This window comes from Ahaetulla prasina, chromosome 1, assembly GCF_028640845.1.
Source record: "Ahaetulla prasina isolate Xishuangbanna chromosome 1, ASM2864084v1, whole genome shotgun sequence".
NCBI lineage: Eukaryota > Metazoa > Chordata > Lepidosauria > Squamata > Colubridae > Ahaetulla > Ahaetulla prasina.
In genome coordinates this window covers 82,863,251-82,881,338 of record NC_080539.1, presented here as the reverse complement: position 1 = coordinate 82,881,338, position 18,088 = coordinate 82,863,251, and the positions used below count along the sequence as shown (strand labels likewise).

The 18,088-nt window shown below is 39.5% G+C and overlaps 1 protein-coding gene and 1 non-coding gene across 2 annotated transcripts; both read right to left on the bottom strand.

Moving 5' to 3' along the window:
* Nucleotides 1–9,745: 9,745 nt before the first annotated feature.
* Nucleotides 9,746–18,088, bottom strand: TOMM20 (translocase of outer mitochondrial membrane 20). Its single transcript, XM_058166228.1, has 5 exons — nucleotides 17,877–18,088; nucleotides 12,924–12,970; nucleotides 12,056–12,137; nucleotides 11,218–11,360; nucleotides 9,746–10,129 (listed from the first exon to the last, which is right to left on the bottom strand). Exons 1-5 carry the CDS (start codon nucleotides 17,998–18,000, stop codon nucleotides 10,085–10,087), a joined length of 441 nt encoding a protein of 146 aa, XP_058022211.1. The 5' UTR covers nucleotides 18,001–18,088; the 3' UTR covers nucleotides 9,746–10,084.
* LOC131189388 (small nucleolar RNA SNORA14) lies at nucleotides 14,051–14,186 on the bottom strand. Its single transcript, XR_009153002.1, has one exon. It is a non-coding gene; the product is annotated as a small nucleolar RNA SNORA14 (small nucleolar RNA).

Sequence of the window (18,088 nt, the reverse complement as noted above, 5' to 3'; positions counted from 1 at the left end):
GAGGGGAAAGTCTGAGGGAGGAGGCTGTCCTGCACGGCTGGAAGGTTCCCAAAGAGGACAGAAACATAAGTACAGCTCTTCATAGTTCTGTGCCAGAGACCGATCAAGCTGACTGACCTTGCAAATACCACAGCCTCAAGCTTTTCCATTAAAGGCCATCGCCAACTTGGAACCAGCCCCAGCGCAAGCATGCCTCAGTGGCATCTTCTTTCTGCTGGTGTCCCAGCAACATTGCTCTCTTCATCTCACTCCCCCATCCACCCATGCTTGAAGTTGTCCTTTACTAGATTACCATCATAGTGTAGCCCTCACTTATTCTGACATCATCCAAGAACAGCTTCAAGGTGTGTAAAATCTATTAGGTTTTGTCACCCATTAAAGGGGGACATAGGCAAATGTAGTGTCTTCAAAAAACAGGTGTGTGTGTGTGTGTGATTCCAGCAGGATTCCAGCAATAAGAACAGTACATTTCATGTTGGTACTGCTTTCTGTTGACAGAATGATGGGTGGGTAGCATTTCAGCTCAGCAATGGAGAGGCTTGAAAGATGGCTAGGCTGAGGGTGGCATACACAATTGCAGTTTGAAGGATTTTGAAAGCCTCCTGCTTTTCAATCGCCTGGAATAACATTGCTGAGAAACTCAGCCCTGCATTACAAATATCGTTCAAAAGAATGTTTCCTGGCAATTGTTTTGAGAACAGTTTTTCTCAGAAGTAATTGCTCCTGAGAGGCTTGCATTTACCTAGCGGTTGTTTTTTTTTTTTTTTTTTTTTTTTGGAGAAAGGAGGAATTTTTGCACCACTGTTTCCTACAATAGGGAGTTTAGGAGTGGATCCAAAATACAGTATTCCTAATGGCTCATCAAGCCATTTCTTTTTTTTTTTCCAGGGTGGACTTCTGGGTGAAATTACCAGTTCATGGAAAATCAAACCGGGGGAGGAGGCAACATTTTTACAGGAAAAGAGGAATTAATTTCCCACACTACAAGAGTGCCACATTGCCCCCTAGTGGCAGCCTTTTAGAAGTCGCCATATTTCTCCTACTAAGATTGTGGCTTCTTTTTACAGTTTTCCATTGAAAAAAAAAACAATATCCAATACCAGACAGTGGCACTATGAAAATTAACTTATTCCTGATGTCACTCCCCTATCTGCCCCCTTTTCTGGGGCTAGATGTCTGTAGAGGTGTGGAGGCAGCAGTCTTGAATGGTTTATGGAAGATCAAGATCTTCCATAAACAAGTAGCTTAATCATAAAGCTTTAAGAAGACATCCAGTTCAATCCTTTGTTCTGGCACTAGCTTTGGGTTGGATTAGAGGACGTCAAAGTTCCCTCATAACTATAAGATTTTAAGTTTCCGGAGAGCGTCTATCACTCTGTATAATGTGGGGTGGTTAATACAAGCTAGTATTTGGAAATACTGAAAAAAATTGAGCCAATACATTGACTCTGTACGTAAAAGGACCTAAACAGTAATGTTCCAGCCTTACCTTACCTGATTTTCAGAAGTTCTGAAGAGTAACAAGCCAGTATTTGCAGCTGTCGTGGCCAATTGCTAGAAATGCACAGCTTCTGGAAAGTTGCATATTAATTCCCCATCCCTTTTAAGAGTAGGTACCATCAGCTCCTATTTCTCAGTAACTCTCCCTCCCCCCATGCCTGCGTCAAACTAGTATTATTTGGGCTAAACTGGGGGCATCTATTTTGGATCTAATTTGAATGCATTCAGATGTAGCCATTTTAACAGCTGGGCAGTTGAATGCTAGGCTTGCCACATATGATGTTTCATTTGCTTTGACAGTACCGCTCCAGGCAATCGTTTGCTCTCACTCCTTCTTCAGCTTTCTAAAGACATGTGGATTAGCCATAGGCAGTGCAGGCTGTTGCAATGGCCACCAGATTCAACTTGCGTATTCTCAGTGTATCATTGCTGGGAATCCTGAAAGGGGCTTAACAGGGTTTCTGTACTGTCATTGAATTCACTATTTTTATATAATGCTACTTTTTAAAAAAAAATCGTTGTCCAAGCTGACTGTGATTACCTCCCATTCACTGGCAAATTAGCAAGGAATGCTTCTGTTCACCCAATAAATCCCTCCAGGAAAAAGGCCTTGGGAACCAGATGGACTAAGAATGAAGACTATCATCTTGTACTTTTCACATTCAGTCACTCTTCTTACACTTTGGCTTTCTATCCACGCTGATCAGTATTAGGTGTTTTGTGTTACTTTCAAATGCTAATTATATCCAGGAGGCTTTGCAAACTGAAACCCACCTAAAATATAAGCATCTCTCAAAGACTTGGTTTGATCAAGAATACCTTGCTGATAGGGCTAGACCAATTTTTGCTGTCATGTGCCAAAAGCGTGGAGAGTGGGGGGGCGGTCTCACATGCGTGTGCCCACACCCATAATTCAATGCGCCCCACCCCCCAGGCATGCAGGTAAGACCTCCCCACGCTCCCCACGCTTTTGGCATGTGATGGCATGGTGGGCCAGGTAGGCCCGTTTTTCGCCCTCCCCATGCTCCAGAGCCTTTCTAGGAGCCTGGGGAGGCCAAAAATGGCCTCCCCACTCCGGAGGCCAGAAACGGCGCGTGCATGCATGCCGGAGCTGAGCTAGGGAAATGCTCAAGTGCCGACAGATATGGCTCCTTGTGCCACCTGTGGCATGTGTGCCATAAGTTTGCCATCACGGGGCTAGACCAATCTTTGATTTTAGAGTATACAAAGACAGCAGACTAAAATATTTGCAAGAATTTGTCTTCAAAATGGGGGGGAAAAAGCTTACAAAACGCTATTGGAAAGAAAAAAGCAAGAGGCTCAAGGTAACTGGTAGACGATTGTTCAGTTTATAAAACAAAATAATTCCACTTTTTTGGCACTTTATTGCTCCCTGCTTTCCAAAAGTCTCTGTTTAAACATGCTTGATTGCTTCTGAGGTGCTGGATTAAATATTTTTACACCTTGTGTACAGATGCAATTAAGAGTCCGCCCTTGTCGGATCTCTGCAGCAGTGACCTCCTTTCGAAATGATGAAACACATTTTGCAATTCAACAACATCGAAGCAACCAGAGGGGATACTAGCGGGCCTCATTGGGAGATTCTTCTCCCATGCAAAGTATTCAGCAAATCTTTCTTGCCTGTCCAATTTTACCCACTCCCGCTATAGGGTTTGGCCATCTTTATTATCAGAAAGGAGATGCAATGGCATCATCACAGCACAAGAGCGACTTAGCCCCACCTGCTGGTTGAAATAGAAACAGATTTCCCCCTGTTCTTTTATGGTCCTTTCTGTTTGGTGTGACAAACTGATCCAATCACTTTCATCTCCCCTCTTTCTGGCATCAGCCGCTCTCTTTCCGTCCACTTCACCTGTGGAAAAATAGGAGTGGGGAGCATTACCTTTTTCCTTGGGAGTTTACAAAATGAAAGGCAGGATATCAATTTAATAAATTCTCACACAAGCCGAGAGGAATACCCTTCCTTCTTCTTAGCTGATAGAAGAGTTGTTTAATTTGCTGCAATCACCCCCTCCCCCCATCAAACCGTTTAGCAAGATTGAATACTTTTATACAAGGTTTTCACTGCAAGCTCTTGGTTATCATCTGTGGGTTTATCTCTTCTTCCCCCACCCTACCCCAGCATGAAAGTTTTAGTCTGTAGTTGCAAAATAGTAAAGTATACATAAAATAAGAATACAAGGGCACATCCATATTGCTTTCTTGGCAAACAGATTGCTATAGTCCATCACTACAATTTTATGGAACATGTTTTTAACTTCCCAAGGAAAGCTCTAGGATTGGGGTTTTCTAATGATATGCTAATACTAAGTCCCATCTTGCTTCACTTTTTCAAGGTCAGCTAAACCCAGCTAGATGCTAGGTGTTGCCATCTACTGCAACATAATGCCTGATACACAAAATATTACTTCTACTTTCTAGGGGAAAGGAGGATTTTGTTTGATGTTGCATGGGGTTAATTACACTTGTATCGTGACCTGTGGAGCTCAGGTTACTACCGGTATATATTCATTCATTATTTGTGTCCTAGGCTACATATTCCGGTAGTTTGCAATTATGGAAGGTGAAAGTTTAGAAGGAAAATATTTAGGAGACTGCAGTCTTGCACAATACTTGAGATGCTTGTACAGTAACTTATGACATTTTGTGATTGTGTAAATTTTTTAAGGGGGGGGCATTAAAACCACAGCACTATCTGAAAAGGCTGCCTAGACCTAAATTAGTGGGGAGGGGTGATTTGTCTGTGAGGTACTTCTTAGTACCTTGCATTCTTGGTAGAAAGGCCTCCTTCAGCTTTTGTGAGGGTCAGAGAAGACAGCCGCAGCAGGCCAAGTGAAGCAAAATGGCCTCTTCGCTTTTCCCTTAGAATAGAGATGGCAACGTTGCTTTGCAAAGTCTCTTTGGGTGGACGCTTAATTGAACCCTCCTTGGATAGCTGCACAATTATGGTAGCCATTGATGCATTTCTAATTTTATTGTAAGCAATTTAAGTTAGTGATAATCTCCACACCTAGAGTTATAAAGAAGTGGTGCCTTTCGTCTGTCCTCAATTTCCCACCACTCAGCTTGACTCAAATGATCTTGATTCTTGTATTGTTGAAAAATCAATCTTCTCCTAGCCATCATTATACACATTAATTTTTTTTTGGTCCTTTTTTTCCCCCCTTGCCCTTGGAAGAAAGGCACAAATGGTGCCCCGGGCCACAAAAGGTCGCTGCTGCTGTTGCTCCTGCTGGATGGGATAAGAAGGAACATTCTTTCCTGTGCATGCCTGAAATGCCTCCCAGGAGACTGGAGACTATGGTCAGGTCCCAGCTGGCCTCTAAGTATGGTACAAGCATGTCTTGGCAACCTTTTTATTAATTCCACAGTTGAGACAGGTTTCAATTGTCCTTAACTATTTCAGCGCTAAAGTATTTCCTCACTGCTGCCAGAAATTCTAAGGCACGTCAAATCTCATGTGCTGTGCTGAATGTGGAAACAGCCCAAGGACTATTTATTACTGGTATTAATTCAATTTATGTAGCCATGCTTTTTACCAAGGTGAAGCTAAATGGCGTAGAGAGATTAAAACTATCATGCAGAGGAAAACCCACAACTCTTACAAGGAACAGCCAATACTCATGCCAGAGCCAAAGCATCAGTGCCTACTTCAAATCTGAATGCTGCCACTGCTACACATGATACAATCAAAAGGTCTAATTTGCGAGTATTGATTTTTGTTGTTGTATGAAATACTTTTTATTTGTAAAGTCCCAATTAAAAATGATGCCAGTTATTTCATTGAAATTCCCATAAATCAAAATATTCACTTTTTACTCTAAAGGTATCTAGCTGCAAGAACAACAATGGTAGTCCCATGGCATCTACCTTAATAGACGATGTTGTGTTGTTGTTATATTGTTATCTGCCTATTTTGCAATCCTCAACTGATACGTATATATGGCAAGTCTAATAAAACCAGTCACTCTTCATTACACTTCAGCAATAACGAACTATTTCAGCAAAGAATCTACTTTTATTCAAGAGTTTACTATCTGACCTACAGTGTATTTGCATTGCTATCTGTAGGTCAATTAAAGGTTCCATTCAGGCAATAGTTAAGAATATTATTTCCATCCTGTGACCTCGAACCTCATTTATATTTAAAATGGTTGCTTCCCAATGATACCCCAATGAAACTCCAAACATTTTGCTCTCCACTACAGCTGCATCACCTGCACTTTTCAAGGGCTCCAATCCTCCAAAAAAAGTCTTGGGGAAGATGGCGCAGAAGGCTACAATGAGAAGGGATGGAAAATTCCCACTGTAAAATGTTTTGGGTGACGTTGGTAGCAATGGATATTATTTATTTTTAATTTTATATAGTTATTTGGCTTATAATAATTAAAACTATAATGCATTTTGAAACTTATGCAACCTACTGTGTCAAACAAAACACATACCATGAACACCGTTCATCTTAGAGCCGTTATTAGGAATTATTGTATTTTTCAGAGTATAAGACGCAGCTTTTTCCCAAGAAGGTGAAAATTTGGGTGCGTCTTATACAACAAATGTAGCCCCGCCCACCCGCTGGCTCCCACCCTTTGGCCTCTGCCTCCCAGCAATTTACCTCCTTGCAGCAAACAGCCAGTTTCAGCTTCAGCACAGCCTGATTAGCACAAGCAGTTGATTGTGGTTGGATCGGCCTCCCGACCCTCAGCTGTTTCAGGCTGCAGGGATTGTCATTGCCTATTGCCGCAGGTGCCTATGCTGTTTGCTGCAAGGAGACAAATTGCTGGGAGGCAGATTTTTTTTCTTGTGCTAATCAGGCTGTGCTGAAATGAAAATGAAACTAAACCAGGCTGTTTGCTGCAACGAAGGGCCTCTGTGGCTCAGACTGGTAAGACAGTCTGTTATTAACACAGCTGCTTGCAATTACTGCAGGTTCTAGTCCCACCAGGCCCAAGGTTGACTCAGCTTTCCATCCTTTATAAGGTAGGTAAAATGAGGACCCAGATTGTTGGGGGCAATAAGTTGACTTTGTATATAAATATACAAATAGGATGAAGACTATTGCTACATAGTGTAAGCCGCCCTGAGTCTTCGGAGAAGGGCGGGATATAAATGCAAAAAAATTTTTTTAAAAAAAGAGGCAATGCAAGGCAGAGGCAACTTTTTTTTTTCTTGTGCTAATCAGGCTGCACTGAAAATAAAATTAAAGCAGCAGGGGTGGGTTTCAAAACCCATCGCTACCGATTCACTCATGGGTGTGCGTTCGAGCATGTCACAATGCTTCTGCACATAAGTGTCTGGGCAGGTGGGTGGAGCCTCCTGCCACTGGTACCGATTCGCCTGACCTGGGGCGAACCGGTAGCAACCCACCAGTGTAAGGCAGGCTGTTTGCTGCAAGAAGGCAAATTGCTGGGAGGCAGAGGCAGATATTTTTTTCTTGTTTTTCTTCCCAAAAAAGGTAGGTGTGTCTTATAGTCTGGAGTGTCTTATAGTCCAAAAAAATATGGTAAATTGAAATTAGGAATTCCATTTCAGGAGCTTCATGACAGACATTCAAGGTGCTGGTTATCACCTTTAAAGCGCTCCATGGCTTAGGACCGGGCTATTTACGAGACTGCCTTCTGCCACCGATAGCCTCCCAACAACCTGTGCGCTCCCAGAGTGGGCCTCCTCAGGGTGCCGTCGACCAAACAATGTCAGTTGGCGGCCCCCAGGGGGAGAGCCTTCTCTGTGGCGGCACCGGCCCTTTGGAATGAGTTGCCTTCAGGGTTGCGCCAACTCTCCGACCTCTGGACCTTCAAACGTGAACTTAAGACCTTATTATTCCATCGTGCGGGACTGGCCTAAGTGAAATTTTAATTGTAATTTTAAATGGGTTTTATGTCAGTCTATGATCGTTTTAGTTGACTTGGCCTACTAGATATTTCGTTTTAATTCTGTTTTTAAATGTGTTGTTTGTATTCTATGTTTTTAATATGGCTGTAAACCGCCCTGAGTCCTTCGGGAGAAGGGCGGTATAGAAATTAAATTATAAATAAATAAAAATAAATAAATGACATTGAAAAAGATAAAAGAAAAAAAGACCCACCTGTCAAGCGAGATTATTAGCCAAAAAAATTAAAGCCCAGGAAAATCAACCTTTAGTAGCTAATTCAGAGAATGGGTTCCCCTTCTCAGGGGGAGGGCAACCTCTGTGGGCCCAGAGGGGCCAAAAGCAGAAACGCTGGAGCTTGGACTTGAACAGTAAGCTATGATTTGCAATATAGAGTGTTACATTTTACAGACTGTGTACATTTGTATTGGGGTGTTTTTTGTATAAGATCTTGGACTGGAGGGAGCAACCATTTGTCTCTTTGGAAAGTGACTGTCCATTGTTTGTCTCTTCAATATTCTTCTAGGCCTGTAACATTATTATTTGTAAATCACAAATACCTTTAAAAAATGTTTGTTCTGGGAAAGGGATCTAGCCTCCAGTATACATCTTACTTCTTGTCAAGAAGCGGAGAGTAAAATGGCTGGTGGCTGCATACTTAGCACAGGAAGGCCTCGTGTGGGAATCAGCACAGGACCAAGCCACCACATAGAATAGAATAGAATAGAATAGAATAGAATAGAATAGAATAGAATAGAATAGAATAGAATAGAATAGAATAGAATAGAATTTTTATTGGCCAAGTACTACATTCTATGTAGTCTGCCTTAAGCGCTGAAATTTAATCTGCTAGAAAATTAATTCAACCAGTATCTGTTATTTTAGCACTTTTTAAAGGAAGAACAACTAAATCGACCCTGCAAGATCTGGGAACAGTGATCCAATGAGAAAAATTAGCAATGACTGAAATGCAAAAGCTTATTGCTTATAGTGGATAATCATTAACACTGATTATAACATAATCAGTTTATAACACAAACATTGCTAGCAACCTGATAACCAAGCTGCACAGATCAAGTTAATAAACTGTGAGATCTTAAACCTCTCTCTGACATTGAGACGCTAAATGAGACTGTAATTCTTATTCAACATCAATATATCACAAGCAATGAACTTATACAGTAGTACATATGGGAATACTTTGATTCAAGAAATCTAATTGAGAGCCAAAGAGCCAACAACAACTTTTCTGTTTTAAGGATTTAAATAGTATAAACTAGGTAGCAGTGATTAAATCTTTATTTAATAAACAAGGAAGTAATAGATGATAAAAATTAAAGGATGCCTAGATTAAAAAATGGCAAAATAGACTGGGCATAAACATAATATCCAGGAAGAATTAGGTACAGACTTAAGAGACCATAAAAGTCAGATTATGTTATGATGCACAGTGTTATGCAAGAAAGAAAATCCGATTTCTAAATTTTGTGGTAAATCTCTGGACAAGTTGCAGCAGTTGCTAAATAATTAAAACTCAAATTCCTGCAAACAGCAAAAAACTAATAGTAAAATAGCAATTTTTAGCAATTTACATTTTTTCTATCATAGAACTCAAAATGATTGTGATAAAAATGGAGTAAATAAATAAGCCTGAAATAGGTTTGCATGCAGAAGGTCAGAAATTTTACTCAGTTCTGCTTCACAAAACGGAGTTCTGGGCTTAGTATTCTTTACTTCTAAGTGCCTGTCTTTTGCACTGCCCTTTGGTAGGTAGTGAGTATCAGTTCTGTTTGTGCTCTTGCAACAGAGTGCAGGCAAAATATTACAGTTGCCACTATGAAAAACTGGTGGTAAATTCAATGTATAATTCAGAAATGGTTTTCATTTAGACGTAAGTCACATATTCCTTCAGCCAGATTTTTGACTCTCAATGAGCCAAATCTCAAATCTACATTTATTACAGGAAAGCATCCAGAATCTAATATGATTATTTTATAGTATATGGCTGGAAGACTCTCAATTAATTTACATCTAAAATCAGAATGTCATCTTATGTGTGTCGATAACATGATAATAGAGATAGACAAGTTCTATCTATCAAATCCAGGAGGCAGCTATCTTAATTCAAGATGATGTTACTTTCAGGTATCTTGATTTAAAAGACGCTAGGCAGCTTTCAGAGAATGAAGGGAAAATGTATGGCATTCTAATAAAAATACCATCAAATGTCAAGTCTATTGATTTCCCTTTCTTAGTAACAAACGTAAGAAATTTCCAGGAGATGCTGAAATCTGCTGATATTGTCCCCCACCCCCACCCCTTTGACTGCTGAAAAAGCAGGCTTACACATGAACATACCAGGTACATCTTTAATGCCTTAGCTTTGTGTTTTTCAAAAATGAGCAAGGGGTGTGCATGTTTTAACTTTGCAGTCTGTGTATATACAACTTTATTTGCATTGACGTTAATGATATTTTTATAACTCAATATGGTGCGTTTATAAAATGAGTTTATCAAAATACACTAGTTTAATAAATAAGTCCAGCCAAACCACCCTACTCAGAGTTAAAATTAACTTTGGCAGGCTTAAATGTGGTACACAGTCCATCATGACTATTATGCTTATTCTTTTATTCTCCCCTACCCCCGGATGCTCATCTTTTGTCTAAGGAAGTGGCATTCCTGACAGATTTCTCATTCCACATCATCTTCAGCCAAGCATTGTGCACTGACAATTCTCTGCAAAATAAAATATAGGAACGTTAAAATAAAACTGTTAATGGTGTATTTCTCCAGTTAAGCACATTACTGAAATCAGTTACAATCTCTAGATTTTGAAAATCAACCTCCCTCTGTCTCAAAAATCAACATCAGTATGTAGCAGTATTTAATAAGCAGTTAAAAGTATTTAGAGAAATAACGAACCAAGGCAAGCAAAAAATTATAGATCGTTATGGTTTACTGTAGCTTATTTGTAGAGGAAGTCAAATTAGTTATACCCAAAATATCTTTCTGATATTAAACTTTAAATAACTCTGCACATTGATGTTTCTTAGCCACATGGCTCACGATATGGATCTCGTGGGCACATTTTAACCAGTAAAATCATGATATGACCACTGGAAACAAAAATTATTCAACTTATTCAGAAGCCTTTCTAACTTATAATAAGCTGTGGTAGCTATTTCATGAATTTTATCTCAACCTTCCTCAAATGCTTTTGGACGTGCCCAATTTTTCTTCATTTTTATTTGAGTTATATTATTATAATAAATATATCTATATAATTTTATTCACAGTTTCTTTAGTAAACTTAGTTCAAAATTAGTGCATGGGACCATCAGGTTTGGACTGCATCAAACCAGATCAAAGAACAAACTGATGTAAAATCTAAATTTAGTTAATTTTTTCTCACAGTCATTTGTAAAATTTCTTATTTAGATGGAAATGATAAAAGTTTCAAATAGAGAAAACTAAATTATGACATGTCAAAATATTTTTAAAAATTGTTTTATCAGTCAAATTACAGACCAATGTGAATTATGACAGAATTCTTACAAACGGTTCCACAATTATATCCTCTTTATAGGAATAATTTATAAACAGCATAGTTAGTTAAATTTCAGTTCCGAGATGTGACTGGACTGTTTGAAAGAAATAAGCTGTGTTTACTACATATATCCTCAGTTGCTTCAGTTCTGGATCTGATCTTAATGTTAATGTTGTTAAGATCTTAATCTTAACAAACAATACTGATGAGATCAGGTGAAATAATATTGATAGTTAGTAATTCTATTTCAAAAACCAAATGATAAAGATTTTCATACCTGACTAATTGTAGGGAGTTTAGTAAGAAGCATTTGGAAAACTGGTGGTGGAAGAGTCTGTTGGAGAACTTGTAGTAATTGCTGAGGTTGTCCACAAACAGCTATGGCATTTGTCAAGTGATCAACACCTTTTTCATATTCTCCTGAATAAAAAACAACCATATTATAGCGACTAAAGATCAGGCATAATGACATTTAATGAAGATTTGAAACTATTCTGTTAGTTAACAATATTTAAAAATTCATCAAATTATTTCAACAAATGAAGTAAAATATTTGCATGCCACATCTATAAATTTGTTAACAAAAAAATACCCAAAGTTCAAATTTCTACCCTAGAATTTTCAGACTTTATTCTGTTAGTGGTCTTCTTGATTTATGAGCTATTTTAGACAAATTTAGATAGAAAAATAATATACAGTATATTAAAATAACAGTGATAACATTTCAAAGTTGCAGTTATAAATTTAGAGTTCGATTATTTTTACTTTTTTTTTTTGGTAACTCTCAAAAAGTAATTTGTCCTGCAATCCCTGTGCCCTGGAATTTAGTGCCCTGAATTTAGCTGAATTTATCTCCAAGTGGGTTAAGATTAAGGGTTAAACTTTGCTAATCAACATTTAGAATAATTTGATACATATAGGAAAAAAAGTCATCAAACTCAATAGAGCTGGATAACATATTTGTAGATATATATAGGCTTGCCCTTTAAAAAACATGCAATTATTTTACCTTTCAAAGCACTGGTTTCAGTAATAAGCATTTTTCTACTGATTTTATATCTCTAATATGTCACATACAAGTTACCAAAAAGAAAGATTAAAAAAAATGCAACAACCTTGTGCTAAAAGTTCCTCTCCCAACTGTATCTCTTCAAGAAAGAATTTTTGAACTGCTTCAGCATCTTTTAGATCAGGCAACTACAAGAACAACGTTTATCAAATCAGCCATTTAAATATCATAGCAAAATCTCCCACCCTTGCCATTATGATTTTAAATATAATAAACTTCAATTTCCAAAAAGTTAATAATACTAACAACTTTTCAAGAATAAAGAGAAGTTTACAGGGAATACTACATTCCATTTTTTTACTCATTGTTATAAAAGTAAAAATAAAACCACACTTGGAAATCCCCTTATCAGTTTCACAATCCTCACAATTGCTATAGAAATTATCATTTGTGAAGTTCATCATCCCACAATATGCCATGCTTATATATGGATCAAGATAAATTTTACTTTTATGGATAAGTAAAGTAGCAGAAGCTTATTTGCCCCTTCCCAGCAGCTCCTGAATGGGCTAAGATTGGTTGGGAGCTCAAAAGAAAGGATGCTTGCTGAAAAACTAGTTGAGGGATCTTCAATGGAAATGGGGAAAAATGAAAGTTCTTGCTTCTCCAAAATTAGGGCTATTGGATGTATGCTACAAAAGGATGATGGTACAATAATTTCAAGCCAGAGACCACTTTGGAAAAAATACTTTATTGTATTCATTCAAATATTTTATATTACCCTACTCCAGAAATGTTTGATGATTATCAGGATATAAAGTGAAGAAATAAACCTCAGCTCCAACAAAACAAAGAAAAGTAATCCAAACAAATCAGTAAGAATAAATAAATATAAGATCAAGCTAGTATATTCACATTAAAGCCCCAAAGCCTGCCAGTAGAGTATATATGCAACATAAAAAACATATTACTACCTTAGAAAATCCTGCTCTTTCTTTGGCAAGCTTCTGTTTCTTTCTTCCTATAGATTAAATAAGGATATATTGATTTTCAAACCATCATGCTATCGTATTTGCACTTCAGAGTAATTTCCAGAAGAGGTCCCTACTTCATAGATTCCATATGTACCACAGCAAAGAACATAAGGGAGATATTCATATGCAACATATTACCTTTCACATGTAGAATAATTATTCTTAAATTATGCAAAGTTATATCCACATGTCACTCAAGAGTCAATGATAGATGTTATTAAAATATTCCCATACAGGTAATCTTTCAATCATGATCATAATGGAGCTGCCCATTACAATCAGAATTTGTGATGACCATTAAGATAAATGCCCATGTGATCACTTCACTTATGGCCCCACTATCCCTGCTCTCCCCGATGCAGTTGTTAAACACATGGGTCATTAAACAGAAATAGATGGAAGGATGCTGCAGCACTCTTGCAATCAGTCATAGGAGTGAGTGATCAGGGGGATGCTGAGCAGTTGTAATTTCAGAACCAGTATTCATAAGTAGCTTTTTTTGGCGGGGTGGGGAGGTCTGCCACAATTTGCTAAACAACTTCTTGTTAGTCAAGGACTATCCTATCATATCTATATTTCTCTTATTTTTTTCTAGCACCAAGAGACTTGTGTGTTGCTTCTTGTGTGTTACAAAACGCCAAGAGTCCTTAGAAATTTGGTGGTAATACATAGAAATATGTCAGGCGCCCAATTTTAATCAAATGCTGTACTTAAGCTCAGCCATAAGGTGAGATATAGGTATAGGGAGACCATCAGCGATAGGAATATCAAATGTGAAGGATGTGTGTTTTTGTTTTATTTTTATAGTTTTCTTAGTATGATGTACAGGGAAGATGGCATTTAATTTCGTTGTATGCGGTGCAATGACAATAAAATAAAATAAACATAATCGGGGAGTTTTCAGCATTGTGATCCTTGCATCAATTGCAAGCTAATTGTTTCTTCTTACTAACATTTATTGCAATTTGCTTTCTTAGGTAAACAGAAGAATACTTTCACAATCTGGAAGGAAAGTTTTTACAAGCACACTTTTTTATTAAGGGAAAACATAACAAAGGTCATTGAGTACTTGTTGAAGAGCTGAAATAATGCAGAATTACAAAATAATGCTGCATTTTGGATAACTCTACATTTTTCTTTTGCATTTCTCCTTATCCTGGAAGTTATATGTGAAACAGTACCAGGAGGGTTTTGAGAATGCATTATGTAGCATGACTCTACAAGCAGGATTTGTAGATGCTGCAACCTGTCAAATATTACAGGGTGAAGGTAACTATAATATTTGTGTAGTACTTTATCGAAAGCAAGCATCTTCCCCCTCAAATTTCTTTTTCCAAGACACACAACTTTCTCCGGAACCTGGATGGCCAAATATGTGGAGGGGAAGTGACCATTGTGTAGTTTAACTATGTTTCATTTGCATGAAGAATGGAGACATAAAATTAGGTTGTTTCCCAGTGACCAGCTTTTGACTTTAATTAGCATTCAGCCGTTAGGGTTAGGAGCAACGATAGGCTATGCCATTCCAATGTTTTTAATTTTTAGTGAATGGTTAAATATTTTAGAGGATTTTCTACCGTGTTTCTCCAAAAAGACAACCCACCTTGAAAAGAAGCCCTATCATGTTTTTGAGCGCATGGAATCAAGCCCCACCCACAAAATTAGCCCTAATTACGACCCCACCCACCCCAGGTGTAGGGGGTGGTGTGAGGCACACAGGTAAAAAATAAGCTAGGGTGGGGATGTGGGTGTGGAGCTCTCCTATTCACCAGGCCTCACACACCCCATATCTGCCTCGTCTTCTGCGGCTGCTTGCTGTCACTTACACGCATCACCCTGGCCTCTATTCCGCCTTCAGATGCTTGAAGGCATCTGCAACCAATAACATCTATTATCGGCTGCAGAGGGCTTTCTGGAAGGCATATGAAGGTGAAATGGAGGCCGGGGCGATGTGTGCAATTGGCAGCAAGTGACTGAAGAAGTGGGCCAGCAGCAGGTTCCTGCTGGACAGGGCTGTTGGTGCCACCGCCAAAAGTGAGTCAATAAATAGAACCCTCCAAAAAGAAGGCCTAGCCATTTTTTCGGAGGTCAAAAGAAAATAAGACCCAGCCTTCTTTTGAGAAACACGGTATGAATACAATTTTTATGAATACAGAAAGTATTTGCAAAGCAAATCTCTAAACATAAAGCAGGCTTCTGAAATTTAATTGGAATATATTACATATTTTACAGTAATAAAAATTTATGTTCATTATTTAATTTTACAACTGGACACACCTCTTTTCCTGGGGCAATATATATGACTAAAACAACTTTGGACACAGAATTCTTGCATATACATTCTGTCTCTATATATTAAGAACATATATATTATGTGTTTACAAATGTCAGGAAATGTGTTCATAGCGGTATTCACTTCTGAATCTCCCAACTCTCAAACTTGTGACTAGCTAAACTAAAGGTGAAGGAAATTTTGATGATGAATGAAACTTCTAATTAAGCAAGCAAGTACACAGAGAAAACAGAATTTTGACAAAGAAGTTTAGATGGGCACAGTCATTATTGGTAGGAACTAACAAAATGTTATCAATCCAACCAGATGAGTGACCAGTTTAGGTGATAATGGGAATATAATAGACATAATGTACTTTAACTTCAGTAAAGCATTTAGCAAAGCTTTCTGTAACATCCTCAAAGAGAAGATGGCAAAACATGGATTAGAATACGCTCCCATTAGAAAGAGAGTTGGCTGAACATCATACCCAGTAAAGGTATGTCAATGGCTGTCAGAGGAGTGGAATGAAGTATTTGAGTTGTATTACAGGGCTCCATTCTGCACCCAATGTTGTTAAATATATTTATAAATACCTTGATGGAAAGGTAAGAAAATAATACATTATTTGTCAACAACATAAATTTGGGGAAGGTAAATAGCAAATCCCTTGGGGGACAATAACAAAATTCCAGAAATTTTATGTCAGGAGAGAAACATGCAAAAACACCTATTTTGCATAGGAAAAATCAAGTGCATGAATATAGGACAGGGAAATCATACTGGGTGACACCACCTACAAAAGGGGTCTGGAACTGTTGATGGATCACAAGCCAAACATGAAGGTAATACAATTGCTAAAAAAAAAAAAGGAAATGCAAAAAATTGCTAAAAAAAAAAAGGAAATGCAATGTCGGGTTGTAGCTAAGTTGTATAAGATCGAGATCAAGTACAGGTAGTCCTTGACTTGTGACCATAATTAGGACAAGAATTTCCCATGCTAGGTGATGTGGTCAAAAAGCCCAATTTCAAATAACCGCATGGCTTGTTAATCAAACACTGGTGTTAATCAAATTCCATCAGCCATTAACCAAGGACTCACCCCAATCCAAGTCATTCTGGGCTTGGTCCCTGGCAGCCCAAGCCTTGATTCTTCCAAGGTGAGAGACTGTCTCCCTTTCAACTCCCTATTTCTCCCAGTCTTGTCTCTTTTGGCCTCACAGACACTGTCTTGCAAATGGCAAGCAACCCTAGAACCTCACAGCTCTGGGGCTGCTTGTTACACTGTGGCACAAGAGTGTCTTGGCAGGCCATGCCACTGGGGCTGGAAGAAGCCCATGAGCACAAAGCTGCAGCCATCTCAGGAAGCCCCAGCCCCAGTTAGAGTTGTCCTCACCACTTTGCACTCCAAAGCCGCTGCTGCTGCCCTGCCCTGTCACTCCAGTTGACCTTCGCCATCTTCTTGCTCCACTGATAATGGGCATATCCAGCCTGGTCCTTCCTGAGACAGCTGGTGGTCACATAAGGCCATCTTTCTCAGGTCTTGTGAGGAAACCACCATGCGTGATCTGGGAAATACAGTCTTGTGTGGCCAGCTAGCTGCCTCACAACTGGCCAAGCAGAGCATGCTTGGTCAGTAGCAGGAGCAAGATGGTGGATGTCAGTTGGGTGGGCTGAGCACAGGGGCCATGGAGGCCAAAAGACCATAGATGGGGAGAAAAAGGAAGGTGGGGTGAGTTGAAATGCCCCTGTGCTTGTAAGAGAAAGTAGGCTGCCAAACACCCAAATTTTTACCATAGGACAGTGGTGGTATTACAAAGACCATAATTTTGGAGACCCGTGTTAAGTTCCTTTGTTCAGCACTGTTGTAACTTTAAATGGTCACTGAATGAATGGTCCTAAGTTGAGGACTATTTGTAACAATTCATTTTTATATGAGTTGGTTAGACCACACCCAGACTAATATATTTCCTTCTGGGCATGCAATTTTAAGAGCAACATTTACAACTGGAGTATGCCAAGAGGAAAGCAACCAAGACTGAATAAAGGGCCCCAAATCAAATCAAATCAAATCAAATCAAATCCGTGGTTATAGGCACTGGGTATGTTTAGAAGAGAAGAGAAGATTGGGAGCGAAGCATAAGGGGATGGGGAAAAGGAGCCATTTGCTGGGATGTGTGACTGTCAATTTGTGAAGTTAGGGCTGGATTAGATGATCTCCAAAGCCCCCTTTAACTTTTACTACCCTATGAGGCTAAACCTCTTCTCCTGCCCAAACACATTAAAGGTGACTAAAGCCAGGCAGTGGAAAACCCTATTTGCAGCGAGTTCGCATTTGTGGGGCTCCGGTTCCTCCTCCATCCAAGGTCCCCTCTCTGGCAGGGGCCTCTTCACTCTGGAAGAGACTAGCGGCCGTTAGCCGAGGACTTCCTGGACCTTGGAAGCCACAAACCAGGGCAAGGGAACCGATTCTTCAAGGCATGACCCTCACCCGCCAAGGGAAAGGGAAAGGGGGGGTCGGGTCGCGAAAAAAGGCGTCTGGCGGGGAAGGAAGCGCGGAGTCCGCTCTCGGCGGCGGCGGCGGCGGGGCGCACGAGGGGAAAAGAGGCCGTAAGACTCACGTTCCCGCAACCGGTTCTTGAAGTTGGGGTCGCTCCTCCTCTTGCGGTCGAAATAGATGCAGTAGCCGATGAAAAGGGCGCCGCAGACGCCAGCGGCGATAGCGCTGCTCTTGCCCCCCATCATTTTCTGCCTTTCGCGGCCGCCTCCTCGCGCTTCTCCAGGCACCTTGGCCAGGCACGCAAGGAAAAGGAAGGCCCGCCTCGCGCAGGCG

Excerpts from the sequence above, each read along its gene's own strand:
- TOMM20 (XM_058166228.1), bottom strand. The coding sequence starts at position 18,000 with ATGATGGGGGGCAAGAGCAGCGCTATCGCCGCTGGCGTCTGCGGCGCC. Across the intron at positions 12,138-12,923 it reads AAAGAGCAGGATTTTCTAAG|TTGCCTGATCTAAAAGATGC; the intron begins GTAGTAATATGT and ends TTGTTCTTGTAG. Across the intron at positions 10,130-11,217 it reads AACTCCCTACAATTAGTCAG|AGAATTGTCAGTGCACAATG; the intron begins GTATGAAAATCT and ends TTTATTTTGCAG.